Here is a 15020-nt window from a genome sequence, read left to right as displayed (position 1 = left end):
TGTGCTCTTAACTATTCAAATGAGATAAAAGACAGCAGACGGACTGCAAATAATTACTGCTGAGATATGACACACATCCTCATGTAAACTTGATTATAAGCAGTGAAGTGCAGCGGATGCACATGTGCAGTTCTCATTGATGAGTGAAATAAAGGGTTTCTTTCCGTGGGGACTAAAAATGAAAGTTTCCATTTTCGCAAAAACAATGTGGTGAAGACGATTTTTACTCCACAAGCCTCAAAATGAGCCCCCATAAGTGGTAGCTCAAAAGAGTACTGTGAAACTGCGCGAGTCTGAATATCGTCCCTGAGGAGCATTCTACAACAACGTTTTTCTGAAAGACAGTGAGGTGTACTTACTCATGCATGGAGGGGAGTATTTGTAATAGATGAATGGCACGTAGAAGATGAAGCCAGCGAATATGAAAAGTGTTGCATAGAGATACTCCAGGGCTGGTTCATCGATGATCGGCGCAACCACCAGATAGATGGACGCAAGAAGGACAATGATCGGAATAATGATTGGAACCTGGTACATAAAAAGGAAAAAAAATAAAAGTAAGAAAAATTAGATGAACCATACTTTGTTGTATTTCTCACTTTCTTGATGAATAATCTTAGTGGGTATATTTTGCAAAGTCCATTCATTACTAATAGTGAACGAACACATTTGAAATGCAAACAGCCGGTGAGCTACGAGTTCAGCTTACTAACGTTTGTTTTGGGTAGGACATCATACCACCGCTTGCTTAACTCTGATGTCCGTGAGCATGTGCTGGCTGTGTTTTTTCACCCAATCGTTCAGCAAGTTATGAGATAGCTTATCAATAAAATGAAACATACAAATGACTCTAAAACACAGTGAATTTGTAAGGAAACTTTTTAACCCCGAGGTAGAGTTCATGAAAGTTTATCAGCAAAAACGGAAATTCAGAAAGGAATGCTTCTATTTCATAATCAAAAGAAGTCTGAATAAACTGCGTTATATCTCATACAGATCAGTGTATACATTCCATTCAATATTTTATTGCTATCTCATCTATCAAGGGCAGTCTTTCAGAATTACAATTCGAACCTGTAAAGAGGAGAGAGAGAGAGAGAGATAGAGAGAGAGAGAGAGAGAAGAGAGAGAGAGAGAGAGAGAGAGAGAGGAGGAGAGAGAGACAGACAGACAGACATCTGGAGGCTTACCTTGATAGGCCTTTTAGCATCCCTTTTGGTAAATCGTAACACGATCAACGCCAGCATGACTGCTCCATAGAACAGCCAGGCGGTGAAACTAAAATAGTTGATCAACGTATCAAAGTCACTTGGAATAATCATCAACAGTGCAAGAAAACCCTGAAAGATAAAAAAAGTACGAAAGCAAGTCACAGAGAGGTTTGAGCATCATGAATTTCAAAAATTATTTGGTAAATGTGTTTTCCAATAAAGGTACATGTAAGAGTCTCTCCCGGGGGCAGATTTTTTTTTTCATTGCTTTTCTGGTCTACCACTTGTTGGGGCTGATTTTAAAGCCCGTGGAGTGATAACATTTTTTCTTCACCTTAGTTTTTTTGGAAATCGAAAATTTTATTTTACCCCAAAGAGTAAATGCAGGGATGGCGGCCATTTTGAATTTCAAATATTGGTAAATGTTAGGTAATCTGTTTCTCTGGCAACAAACTTTGCACAGTGACCCCTGATAGTTATTCTTGATTTGGTCAGAGAATGGTTGAAAGTTTCATTCAGGAAAGTTTGAGAAAATGTTCAAGTCTTTCACTTTCAAGGCCCATACTACCTTAAGACGCTTTGTTTTTCTTTCCGTGGGTGCCAGCTAGTTTTTTTGGGGGTACTGATGAATGAATCCTGTTGTGTTTGACAGAGTGGGAAAGACTTTGCAGACCTGTGAACGTATGCAGCGTCATGTGTGATCTACTATGTTACTGCTGTTAAATCTTTGTTTTTCCATATTTCACTGAGATGCATGTGAGTATATTTTCTTCCTTCTGGAATGGTACCAAGACAAAACAGTTTTAGCAGAGAAGCTGCCTTAAAATTTGTCGTAGGCAGCCTTTATGTTGTTTGGCGATCATCCCGCAAACACTTGAACTAGCCACAAACCCCTTAGCACTATGAAAGTTAACATTATACAACTCACCGTAAAGGCAACCGCTGGAAATGGAGTATATCGCCTGATATGTACCATAGATAAGATCTCAACCATATGACCTTCACGGGCAGCTACAAATGTCAATCTGATCAGATGCAGGAGAGGAAAAATGAAAGAAGAAAAAATCATGGTCAGTTGGTGGCGCTATGTATGTGAATTCTGCAATGGTCAGTGATGTTACTGGTTATAAACATTTTCCCGATAGATTTGATTAAAAGTCGCAATGGAGGACAACTCTTTCAGCTTTCTGACATCCAAATGTGTATGGTTCACGGTGCAATTAAATTGCAGTCATGTTAGCCACTTGACACATATTTGTTATTGGTTAAAACAGTGTCACATGAATTGACATCTTCCCATCCGTAAATCTTGAGCACTGTATAAATGTTGCTGCAAGGACTCAAATTCAAATTTGTGGCATTTCATTGGCACACATTTTCAATTTTGATGTTTATTACTTGGATCGATGTGATGAGATTTTGAAGTAGGTAGTTCAATAACAGCTATTACCCTTTTTAAAAAGTGTTAGATGATCACAATTTTATCAGCGTTACACCACATGATTTAACAATATGAAGAATGCATACAGCGAGCATGATTTTCAAAACAGGAATATGATCTGTCACTGTGTGTGCTGTATGTCATCAAATCAATGAGAGGACACTTGACGACATTGCAAAGTGACATTGTAATACCCTACGTGAGGAAAGGGCAAGTGCGGAGACATCCACACAGAGGCGACCTATGAACCACTAACATTTTTGGTGGAGTACCACTAACCCACTTCCTTTAGAGACTTTCTCACGTTGATGTCAATGAGACTGCTTGAAATCATTATTAATTCATTCATTTTAGGAAGAAGACAGATCAACTATTATGCTTTTTCACAGGGTTGGGACTTTCATAGATTTAAAATGGATCAAAAAGGATCATGTTCAAAACTAAATGACTAATCCCACTGCATCATAGCCTATACTTTCTGTGGGGTCTAATTTTGGACTTTGCCAAAGTACCAACATGGATCAACAATCACCAACCCACTTGGGAGTAAAATTCGTTCATTCATTTGCGATGACTTTTCTTAGTATTTCTAATATCCTGGCACTGTGGGTGGCATCTAGAAGCATACATATGCGCTAGTAGCATATATATGCACCTACAGCTTGTGCATTTTGTTGCAGTTTTCAAAGAAGTGTTGATAAGTAGAGTAAGAATTAGAAAAAAAAAACATAAATAGAGAAATTGCAAGAAACGAATGGTATGGTTTCTTACATTTGCTGAACTAACTTAACTGTACATTGACTTTCAAATGCATGCAATTTCATTGTTTTTCTTTGCAGTATGATATATTAATGCGGCAATTAAGGAATAGAAAAATATAGGGGAGACATTGTGCACAGATGGTAATGCAGTTCCCTCAATGAATATGAGGATATTGTGCCTGCCATATTTTGGTCCAGTAATGTCAGACTTGGATGTGCAACTTATTTTGTTTCTGGTATGCTTTTGTCAAGCACTTTAAACATTGATGTCACTATGTGTTTCATGGACTGATGTCACCAGTCGATGGCAGAGGGCGATCTTTGCAGCAATGGTGTTAGTCAGAACCACAGTAAAGTCAGGTCTGGTGCAGTTAGTGGCGCGGTTGTCATGACAATTAGTGAGCGTGATTCATTAACAGAGTTAGTCGGTAAAAAAACAAGTGGAACCACTATGAGGGGCAAAGTGCTGAACAGCTCACAAGTGACTTTTGTAGAAAAGATCAACTTTCCAGTTGCCATGGAAACAAGCTAGAGCTCTGTGCGCGAGCGCTGTCTCGCTCTCTCATATTGTGTGTAAAGTATTGAGGCACATTTTCTCATCACAGTGATTCTCACTTGAAGCAAAGCACGCTATCTTTATCCTACCTTCCAGAGGTGAACAACGTTCCGTTGGTAGCGCCAAAAGTTGACATTGCAACTGACAGGGGAATGATCCATGCCATTACTCCGAGAGTACGGTCAGCTAGGGTCTGTAGAACAACAATTTGCCGAGTGCGGTTTGCAATATCAAGACACTAGAAACTAGAAGCAGGTCTAACGTGGTACTACACTTTCCCTTCACTTTCAGGTGATTGTGGCTTAATAGATCAGTGGTGAACTGATGTCAGATGAGGCTGAAGTGAAAAATTTGGAGCAAGTGTACCTTTCGTTTTGTGGGCCATAATCACAGATGAACAGAGTCTTATCTGCAAATCATTTGAGTACTGCAAGTGAAACGTTGTTTGAGATACTTTACACAAAATTTCATGTAACCTTTTCAGGAATTTTCGTACAGTCTGCTGTTCAAATGAATACGCATGATACAAATTCATAACCTGTACCATGTTCCTTTTGCCCATTACAAAATTCACAGGAACACTCCACATTCCTGCACTGCAGTCTTTTCTTCCATCAGTTCACCTGAGAGTCTAGGCTCTGTTTGACCATACCTGCCTGCCGTAAAGATGGTACCGTTCTCCGAGCCAATGGTAGAACACGCCACAGAGAAGGACATTATCCAGGACAGTCCCTTAACCACCCATTCACCAAAGGTCTTGGACAAAGATGTGAAGTGTTGACATGTGTGTGTGTGTGTGTGTGTGTGTACATGTAAGTGTTATGAAAAATGACCATGTTTGTACATTTTTGTGTGTGTGTGAGTATGTGTGTGTATGTGTGTTATGAAAAATGCCATGTGTGTGTTTAAGTGCATGTGAGAACAGGATTGAAAATGTAGTCTCGTCATTCAGATGCACTTTTTTGTAGCTGCATGACAATATTGCTTTGCATTTTATCTTGTAAAAGATGTTGCCTTTCTTTGTTTTTGGGAAAGTACGGCTTGCTAGACCACAAGGAGACTTTGCTTCAGAAATGTGAAATTACAGGCAATCTCTTTTCGTAATCAGTCGCAAATTTCAGGCATTGTCAGCATCAATGTACAGTTTGGTTAGAATCTTTTTTTCAAGTTATTATCTCCTTTTTCTTCAGATAATCTGCCAAAAGTGTTGAGAATGTTTCATGACATCAGCTGCGAATTTCAGGCACTTTGTGAGCAACAGATGAAATGAGGGTTGGCTCTTTTTCTTGTTTATACATTTTGGCTATTGTCGTTCTCCAAAATTTCAGCATGACAGCTGTGTGCTGGCTCTGTTGAGTTCCAGTTCATACTTAATGTAAGCAAGAGTCTAAAACCATGCATCTTAAAGAGGCATGCATTGTTTTGTAATGGTTTATGTAACACACACACATGCAGTGATCTGTTGTTGTGTTGGTATGGTGCAAAGTTTTAACCGAGTGGTGCTTCTTCAACCTTTGGTGTTTACACACACTGTGCTTCTTAGAGTCACAATCCCTCTAAATCTACGTCTTATATATACAGACTGTTAAACATCAGCCATCTTCTCGTATCTATCCATAAATAAATCAGTGGCTGTTTGACACTGTTTATCTGAAGTGATGCAAAGTGGTTTTTTTCCCCTCAGAAATAAAATCCGCCATTCATACTTCATGTTATTTTGTCAATCCATTATGTTTGTTTCTTATCAGTTTCCACTTTGTTTTACCAGATTCTTTGGGGCAAAATGGCTGAAGTTGTTACAGTAACATAAATTACACATCTCTGAAACAAGCCTTACTTTTTTATAAAGGGTGCAATTTCTGATCGTTACTTCACCTCTGTATAAGTTTCATTAAAAAAAAAATAACCATCCACGAATAACACGATTGCTTGTCAATCACCAAACTTTTGTAGAGAATTGCAACAGGGTGAAGGGAACAATCAGGAAGGGCGCCCTCACTGTCAGAAATGGAACACTGACAGAAAATTCATATTCTTAACACACACAGCACACCCAACACCATAGTTATCTTTCAAAACAGGTCTCTGTTTACATGCATTTTTTTAAGTATAAACATAACAGTAATTTCTTTCTTTATAGGTATAATTATTCAGATAGAATTATTATCTTACTCTTTCTCATTACATCCCATCACCAAAACTAAAATCAGGATTTTTTTACACCCACAAAACACATGCAAACTTGCACAATCCCCTACTGAAATCATGCCTAGAGGTTTGACTTACCACTGCCACTGCATTTGAAGCCAGTAACTCAGCTGGTGACATAACCGTGAAATACGCGATGTTGACCAGCAGATAACAAAGTGTCGTCAATGGCAAACCAATGATGATGGCTAACGGCAAATTCCTAAACATCAAAAAAAAAGCAGACAAAAACCACGATATTAATCAACTATTTCCACTGAATGTATTTCTCTTTCTTATTATCACCACATTTGTTTTCTATATACTGCAGCAAAGTTTTCATTGAAAACTTTCTGAACACAAACCCTAATGTTCTGCAAATAAGCAAAAATTAATTTGACTGAAATTCTGCAAGTGTATGGATCTTACAAATTGGCAGCATTACCAAACAGCTCTCCATCAACATATATAATATGTTGTAAGATTTTTGAACAGTTTTCACTCACTTCAGTTTCTTGAAATTTCTTGAGTCGGCCCTTTACCAATATGTATATAAGTGTAAAAGTTTTGTGTACGAGAGAATACTTTTACTCTGTCAAGGATCTAATGGGCTTTGTAGGCATTCTAGTCTACATCCTAATAAGAGGAAGATTGCAAGTGTGGGAAGGCTTCCATCTGATAAAAACAAACAGATGACTTCACAGTACAGACATCCTTCTGTACAGAGCCTCAGCATGAGATGGAAGGAAAAAATTTGTGATGGAAAATCCACAACCTATAAATACTTGCCAGTTGCCAAAGGGTTAAGTGTCAAACAGTGAAGGGATGGACCATTAGATCTTGCAAGGGGTGGTCAGGATGCAGAAGTGCATTTTTCTTTTCATGTTCAAATAAGTGACAAATTATTTTTTTTTGCTTTTGCCTAGCATGTGTAACTGTTAACTTCCAAATTTATACTTTTCTTGTGGTCTTCTTTCATGTAAATATTTTTTTTTTCTCAAAATTCAGCGTGGTTATTGAAGCAACTTTGTGCTCTCTCCCCCCCTCATTTCTGACCACCCCTCCAAAGACCAAATGGTTCATCCCTAAACAGACAAAAGGAGGAAGAAACTTCACAGGTGTGCAGGGGAAGGCTCACTATGATTTTATCCTTTTTGTACACAGGGGTTGCATTCATGTTGGAAACTGATAAACACAGCCAACCCCGTTTGATAACAGCACTATACCCTTGCACCGTAAGATAATATCACAGGTCATATGTCTGCAGAAACAACAGCCGTACAGGATTTTGCAAACTATCTCACCATCAACATTGACTTGTAGACATTTCAAAAGTGATCAGAACAGCGCGGGTCAATTTTTGAGAAAAGCTACAAGGGCTAATAAACTTACCTGTATGGATTTATAATTTCTTCTGTCACATAATTCAGGTTGTTCCTGAGAAAAGAAATATTAACATCAGAGTCAAACCAAAACACCTTTTTGAAATCACCTTTTCATTTTTCAAAAGCAGAAAAAGAAATTAGCTTACCGTTACATTGGCAAGACTTCCTTTAATAGAGGTCCTTGTACCTGAGATTGATTAGCGTAAAGGACATTGCTAACAGGAATTTCATCAAATCTGATCTTCGATAGGTTGAGATTTAGAATTAACTTTATGAGTCAGAATATATCAGGCTCTTTTGAAAAAGTCAAAGGTGGGACAGGCCCTTAAGAAAGTCTTTGCCATATGTTTTATTCACAGTAATTTGCACATTTTTTCCTGTCAATATTGTCTGGAGTGGAATGATGCTACTCACCAACCATCATACGCCCAGAGTCCCTGGTAAAACGCCACTGCATAGGCAAACCCGTTCGGGGAAGACCCTTCAAAACTTTTGGTTAAATGCTCCGTGTGACCTGGAAAATTAGAGGAAAAAGAGAAATCATCATTCCTGTTTAATTTCAAACTTCTATCTCTCATAATTCCTGGTATGACATGATTGCTCAAACATTACCATAGGTTTGCAATGATTTAATCAGGTCAACACTTTGTGTGAGTGTTCCAAATCACAGACCTGCCACTGTATTACATGTACCTTTCTGTGGTGTCATCTAACATTGTGTCCGTTCTCTTTGTGGCTATGGTACAGTCTTCTAATATTTATCTCAAGACAACTGTACAAAATATTGCACACTTGTTGTCTAATTTCAAAATTATGGTTAAGCATTTTACCAAGCAGCATCGAAATACGAGAGTTGCTGCCATGCTGTTATTATTCACATTTCGCACATCTTTTTTAGTTTTCTCATAAAATGTTGCTGAGGACTCTCCCAATCAAGTTTTTGAGCATGTAGTATTTCCACATTAGTGTACCAAACATCTATGAAAAAGTCATTTTGGTAAGTGTCCAGTTCTAAAATTCCTGTGAAATTTATCCCTGCTGTTCTGATATTGTCACTCGTCACCTTCACACCACAATGGTTTCCCCAAACCAATAGTAGCCCTCTGTACAGGGGAATGGTTGGGGGGGGAGGGGGGTGTGTGAACAGGTTAAATCCTTGAAAGACCTTTGTGAGTAGCACTTACCTTGGCCCAGCCGCACAAATCCCACAAATATAATCAGAGCTATAGCTATGAGCTTGGCTGCAGTGAAGACGTTCTGGACGGCAGTTGCCCATTTGACACTGTAGCAATTAACCGCGGCTATAACCACTGCAAATGAAACAAAAGACAGCACAATGAAACTGTTGGACACATAACAAAAGTTAACACATCTGTGGCTTGTTATAGAATAATTGTTCCGCATGATAATATCAATAGAGAGTGCGTACTTGCGTACATTTATTGCACACACAGTAAGATGTGATGCGAACTATTCAGTACATGATTTGTAAATGCCGCTACCCACTACTTACTTGATTTCATTTTTATCTAAGTACATTTTATTGTTATAGATAACACAATCTATGCTAATCAATGTTTATATATGAAATGTAGCTATACATGTAGTAAAACACCCAATCCCTGTCTGTAGAGAAGCAGTGCAGGGGCTGTGCTGGAACGGGCCTCTTACAATATCGATAGTTTTGCAAAAGAACTTTCCTGCAGATTTACTAAACTTGCAATGATCAGTGGCTCTTGTTGGAGTCAAAGACTATGGTTGTCGCCTGACACATTCATTCTTCCCATAGGTAAGACATTATGACAGCATTGTCCTGTCCTCTATCAACCCTCCATGCACTAAAGTTTGGAATCACCTGCTTTTTTTTGGGTATCACCCACTGTGTTTTTGGTATCACCCACTTTTTTTGGTATCACCCACTGTGTTTTTGGTATCACCCACTGTTTTCTATGGCAAAGCTAAGCGTCTACATCGAGAAATCGGGTGAATGTCAAGTACAAAATGTTACCTTACATATTTCGTCGTGAATCTATTCAGAACCATAAAAGATTAGACTGGGCAAACATTTCAATAATATTAAAGAAGCTAATCTATTTTCTTATTCAGCTGTTTATGAACAGCAGCGCTACTTATCCTACCATCGTTGTTGTCCATTGGTTCAATTTATTGACTCACATTGTGATTTACTGATTCATGTACGAAATCACCCTTTGTAGTAATGGGTGGAACAAGTATGAAGAATTGTGTGTGCACACATGTATCAACACAGAAACGTTCTCTGCTATCTTTCAATAGTTGTGCCAAATCAATGAGTGTACCGGTATAAGAATGAATGACGTAAAGTGCAACAAGTGTTGACACAGTGTAAACTCAACGCTTACTTTTTTTACAGGCAGCAAGTGTTTTAAACCACTTAGTGAGAGACATTAAAGAACACCACAACATTACTCAGTATGGCAAACATGAAAACAGCTTTGCACATTTTTCAGCGTTTTTGTAAGGGACAGTCTCCTCCCGTAAATTTCTCGAGTTTCTCGAGGGTTGCCCGGTCAAGTATGTAGGGTTCCCCTTGAAATATCAATACAATCATGTTAAGGGATGACAGTAATGGCACCAAGGTTCTAAAACCATTTTACCTATGTACCAAAACCTTAGCAAAAACACTTTTATAATAATTGCACTTATAGGGTAAACACAACATGTGTGCATCTCAGCTTTCTGTACGGTAATCACTGACACTGTATCCAAGTGAAAAATCGTCTTTGTAAGTAAATAAACTTTCAACTGATATTCCGCAACTTTGGCACAGCTGATTTATTCTGATATAGTGTGACTGGAATCTTATCTTAGTCTACTTACTTATACTGGCCGCAGCTAACAGTTTGACGACGCTGTCCGGGGCCGGGCATCCGCCATAGAAGGGCTCTGCAGCGTACGAGCCGAAGGCAAGAGCGATGGCCGCCACGCTGGCCGGTTTCAAAAGCACCACAGATATCCATGAGAACATGAACGCCGCGATTGGACCGAATGCTTCAAAGAGGTACGGGTACTCGGCTCCCGATTTTGGAATAAGTGTTCCCAGCTCAGCGTACGAAAGTGCACCTGAGGAAGTTGAAAAACAAACAAACAATCTTATCATGTCAATTGCCATGCATATCCATGTTTTTCTTGACATGAAACTTAATTAATAAGCGATGATATCATCACAAACTTATCATCACTATCTTGTCATCACTATCTCTAGGATTCCAAACTGGCTGTTATACCAAAGTGGTGGCGATATCCATTCATCGTTCACAAGGCCAGGTTATAGGCCTGATCAGGATAGTCCATTGCACAGAAGGAATGCGTTTCATCACTGAACTTTGGCTACAATCCTCTTTAATCCTGTACTATTCTTTATTTTGGCACACACAGCTTTTTCTTTTGTCGCAAGATCACAACATCTGGCGGCCAGAGTTTGCCCTCTGGGCCAATTTGACGTCCACTGCTGACTCGAAGAGTGTTTTCAGAGTTTCGAGAGAAATCTACATATTACAGTTATTTTGAAGGGCTGCACTATGGAAATCCTCAGAAATTCCTCAATGTAATGTATATTTATTTCATCAGATGATGGGAAACAAATGACCCCATTGAGTTCAGAAATCATAAACAATAGAAAGGGCTTTAACTGATGGCAGTTATGGAGGCATGCAGTATCCTAGAGGGGTATTATCACAGCTACAAATACGTGTACCAGTAGCATTGGCTGTCACCCATTGATATTTTCACCCACAGATCAGTTGTGCAAATTTACAAAAGAAATAAACATTGACATTTCAAAGAGTTTCCTAAACTTTAAATCTTGTGTTGCTGCTTTGCCGGGCATCTTCCGTTACGCAGAGCTTGCGTAAAGAGCTGATTTCATTGGCTACAAACATTTTCATATACAGAGAGTGATCGGAAACATTAAAAGAGTGGGATGTAGTCTATGTAGAGCAGTTTCATCAGATGAAGGAGGAAGAGGATGAATTATAAAATGCGCTTCTTTTCTTTCTTTCAAGAAATATTATTTGAATTTAATTTGATATGAGCGAATAAAATAAAATTTCTCAAAAGGTTGAACAAATTCTTCAAGTAGCAATGTATGTTTTGGAACTGTATGTGCTGTGATGTTGACTGTTGTACAGCATTGACCAGAAACTCACTCTGGTAAATGCAACTGTGATTAAAAATTCTCATAATCAGAAAACACGTTTTCTTCGATGAATTAGATCTTTTCAAAGTTGGAATTTGTCGAATGTCTTGTTGAGCTCATGACATGTTAAACATTTTTCAAGATTTAACAGTTCAGACCAACTTCTTTATAGCAAAGGTATTTTACAAACAGCTTATCAAATCCAACCGAACAAGCAAAAATTAAATTTAGCATATATTCAGCTAAATCCAATCTTGATAGTGTCGGTTTCCATGGTAATTGAGTACAGAAAAACTAATATTAACAGAGCATGTGCAACTCTGACCTATGCAGTCTGAGATGAATCCCACCCATAAAAACTAGAAACTCTTTCAAAATGTTCATACATGGAAAAATAAAACAAATTAATTATTACGTATTCTTACCTAACATAGCAAGAACTCCACACGCTAACCAAATGATTAGACTCATTCCCACGCTTTCTGTCTGTCGTAGCACACCTTTCGGAGAGACGAAGATTCCGGACCCGATCATGGTCCCGACGATGAGCGCGATACCGCTGATGAGTCCCACCTGCCTTTTCAGGTTGACTGTGCTGGATTCTGGCTCTCCAGTCTTGGGCGGGAGGCCATCTTTGTTGGAATTGGCGTTATTTGCCTTGTCTGTGTCGGTATTCCTTTCTCGCAGGTCTGTCATGATGATCTGTTTTTAAATACTAGCAATCTGAAACTGAGAGAACAAAAATACAGTTCACAAAAAGTTGCTTCAAAAAAATGTAACTCTGATATACTTTTGTTTTTCAAGACATATCAATCAACTTAATTCCAGACTTTTTTCATGTGGCATTTTATCAGGATTTGTTTACATGTGCATTTGCTTTTACTCGGACAAGCAATAGTAGTTCATATTCTGTTTGCATAGGTATGGTGTATTGCATTTTCACAAAATTCAAAAAAACATGCTGACAGTGACAACTAGGAAATATCAAACCATACATGAAACAGACAGACTTAATTTCTGGTGCGTTAAAATTCCAATACTGGATGAAAATATTGCAAAATTGCAAAAAGTTAAAATTTTTGATCTCAATAAGCAAATTAACCCTTTGAGAGCCAAAGTCAATTTTTGTCGCCTTTATAAAACGGAATGAAGTCAGTTTTTTCAGAGTTTTTACAACATTTTGATAAAAATCTTTAGCCAATGAAATGCGATATCCTTTTGGTCCAAAATAATCAAAATAATTACAGAAAAATTCATACATTGAATTCATACATAAATTCATAAATATTGGTAAAATGTTGCAATAAAATTTTGGTGGGAAAAAATTACAGCTCTCAAAGGGTTAATGATAAAGAATGCTGTTTGACTTGAGTTGAGACATGTGTATACAATTACGCGGTCTTAGTGAGCTAGGTCTTAGAAAGCCATGTACAATACGTATTCAAACGTAGGCAGCTGCATCTGAGACTCCCTTGTGATGCCTCTTTGGTTTTTACTCCAACTGACCGAATCTGATTCCTTCAATCCATGAAGCATAATGCGTCAGACGCTATCACTTCTTATGTTGCGGTAAAAACCATAACCCGGGGAAGCCCGGTTACAAGAAGGTTAAAATGGTTTGTTTGTGAGATGTAGTACTGAATACCAGGCGGTACTGTGTGGCTGAAACCATAACCACCGAAAACGGGATAAACATGTTTCATATGGTTTATTTCAAGCTGCCATGAGCGGTTGAAATGACAGGAGTGGTTGGAACTGACAGGAAGCGGTGAGGTTGAACGTATTATCAGGTTTGATCAGAACATGTAAAACTCTTTGGCTTGGTTAATCTTGAAATCATACAAAAGAGATTCTTTCAATCATAAAACATCTTGACTTTCAATATTTTAATTGAATTGACTTTCGAAAGCAAGTCATTTGGTCTCCCATGCTTGTGCCCAATTTTTTTTAAATTGTTAGTAAAGGTTACAGACTAGAGACTTGAAATGTTGAATCTTCTTATTCTTGTGAACTGAAAGTACCTGTACTGTATTGGAAGACAGCTGCGATAAAACTCTGGACCAGAGCATGAACAGTAAAGTCTGTCTCCACAGTACAAAACGGCAAGCTTCAGTTTAATAGTATCACGCTGAATTGAATCAATAACCGGCAAAAGAGATCCATGCCTAATTACATCGATTCTAACTGGATTTCCCTTCACTCAAAATCGACTTGATTGGTGTGCAATAGCTGCTTTTTCATATCGCTCCAGTGAAAACATATTGCTTCAAATAACTGCGCTTTGAAGTAAAGAGATTGTTACCACTGAATGGATAATTTCGTGATGGGCTGTTATTACATCTGCCAAACACAACACTCATTATTCACCTGACAAATCTCGTTTACTCCGACGTGACTGGCAACATTATGTCTTGGCTGCGTGCTACACACACTATGTACAGTATAGCCTGCCTGGTATGGTACATGTATGCTATATAGAGAGTAGCCAACTCTGCCATGATTTTATACAGAGAAGCCATGCTCTGCCAACTTGTTTCACTCTACCGTACTTGTTGGCTGGCTGTAGACCTGGCTCTGCAGGATGGTTTGTGGAATTTAAGTGTGAGTCAAACGCTGGCATACAGCATGGCATTGCCTTGGGATATGAGTGAGTCTTCTACCGGTACACAGAGTACAATTCCTTTTATCAATTATTAAGTGTTATCTTATGTAATATACCAGAACTATTATCGTTATAGTATGACAAAAGTTATCTCACTCCATGCGTCATTGCCCTTGTACGTCACTGATTCTAATGAATGTTTCTTCTTCTTCAGTATTAATGGCAGAAACATTGTGTTACATAAACAGTCAAGCAATTTACATGAAAATCCTCACACGTGTACACCACAGAAGACAGTTTTCGAACATCCGTTCAGTGCATTGGAACATACAAAGAACAGTACCAACACACAGAATATGAGATGGTAGATAAGAAATTGGATCAAACTTAATTAGCAACCAGACAGGCTTAATCAGGCGCCACACATGCTTAGTCTGATTACAAACACTGTGATAATTCTACATTTATCAACATTATCGCGGAAACTCATTGAAGAAAATATTTTTACGTGAATATCTGATATTTTGACAACACTGTTCTCAATTTATGTACTTCTTGCTTGGTATGAATATTATATTGAAAATAGTAAACTGTAAACTCTTCGGAGGTGTCGGTAATTTATTGGGTTTATATCAAAACAATCTTATTGATTTGTGGCTAGAGCAATAAAACATGAATATTGGCGTAACTTCTATTATTG

The 15020-nt window shown here is 38.2% G+C and overlaps 1 protein-coding gene across 4 annotated transcripts in view; it reads right to left on the bottom strand.

Annotated features, from left to right (window-relative positions):
- Positions 1-15020, bottom strand: part of LOC139147832 (b(0,+)-type amino acid transporter 1-like) — a 47803-nt gene that overhangs the window by 6067 nt on the left and 26716 nt on the right. For all 4 annotated transcript variants that reach the window (XM_070719041.1, XM_070719042.1, XM_070719043.1 and 1 more), the window contains 10 exons: positions 12144-12447; positions 10401-10643; positions 8726-8851; positions 7956-8055; positions 7549-7593; positions 6256-6379; positions 4059-4162; positions 2140-2236; positions 1191-1340; positions 360-528 (listed from right to left, as the gene is read on the bottom strand). In XM_070719041.1, coding sequence (XP_070575142.1) covers positions 360-528; positions 1191-1340; positions 2140-2236; positions 4059-4162; positions 6256-6379; positions 7549-7593; positions 7956-8055; positions 8726-8851; positions 10401-10643; positions 12144-12414 — 1429 coding nt within the window. In that variant the 5' untranslated portion in view covers positions 12415-12447. The remainder of the gene's footprint in view (positions 1-359; positions 529-1190; positions 1341-2139; positions 2237-4058; positions 4163-6255; positions 6380-7548; positions 7594-7955; positions 8056-8725; positions 8852-10400; positions 10644-12143; positions 12448-15020) is intronic.

Source organism: Ptychodera flava, chromosome 13 (assembly GCF_041260155.1).
Source record: "Ptychodera flava strain L36383 chromosome 13, AS_Pfla_20210202, whole genome shotgun sequence".
NCBI classification, from domain to species: Eukaryota; Metazoa; Hemichordata; class Enteropneusta; family Ptychoderidae; genus Ptychodera; species Ptychodera flava.
Note: the sequence above shows the minus strand (reverse complement) of the source record. Positions and strands in the feature narration are given on the sequence as shown.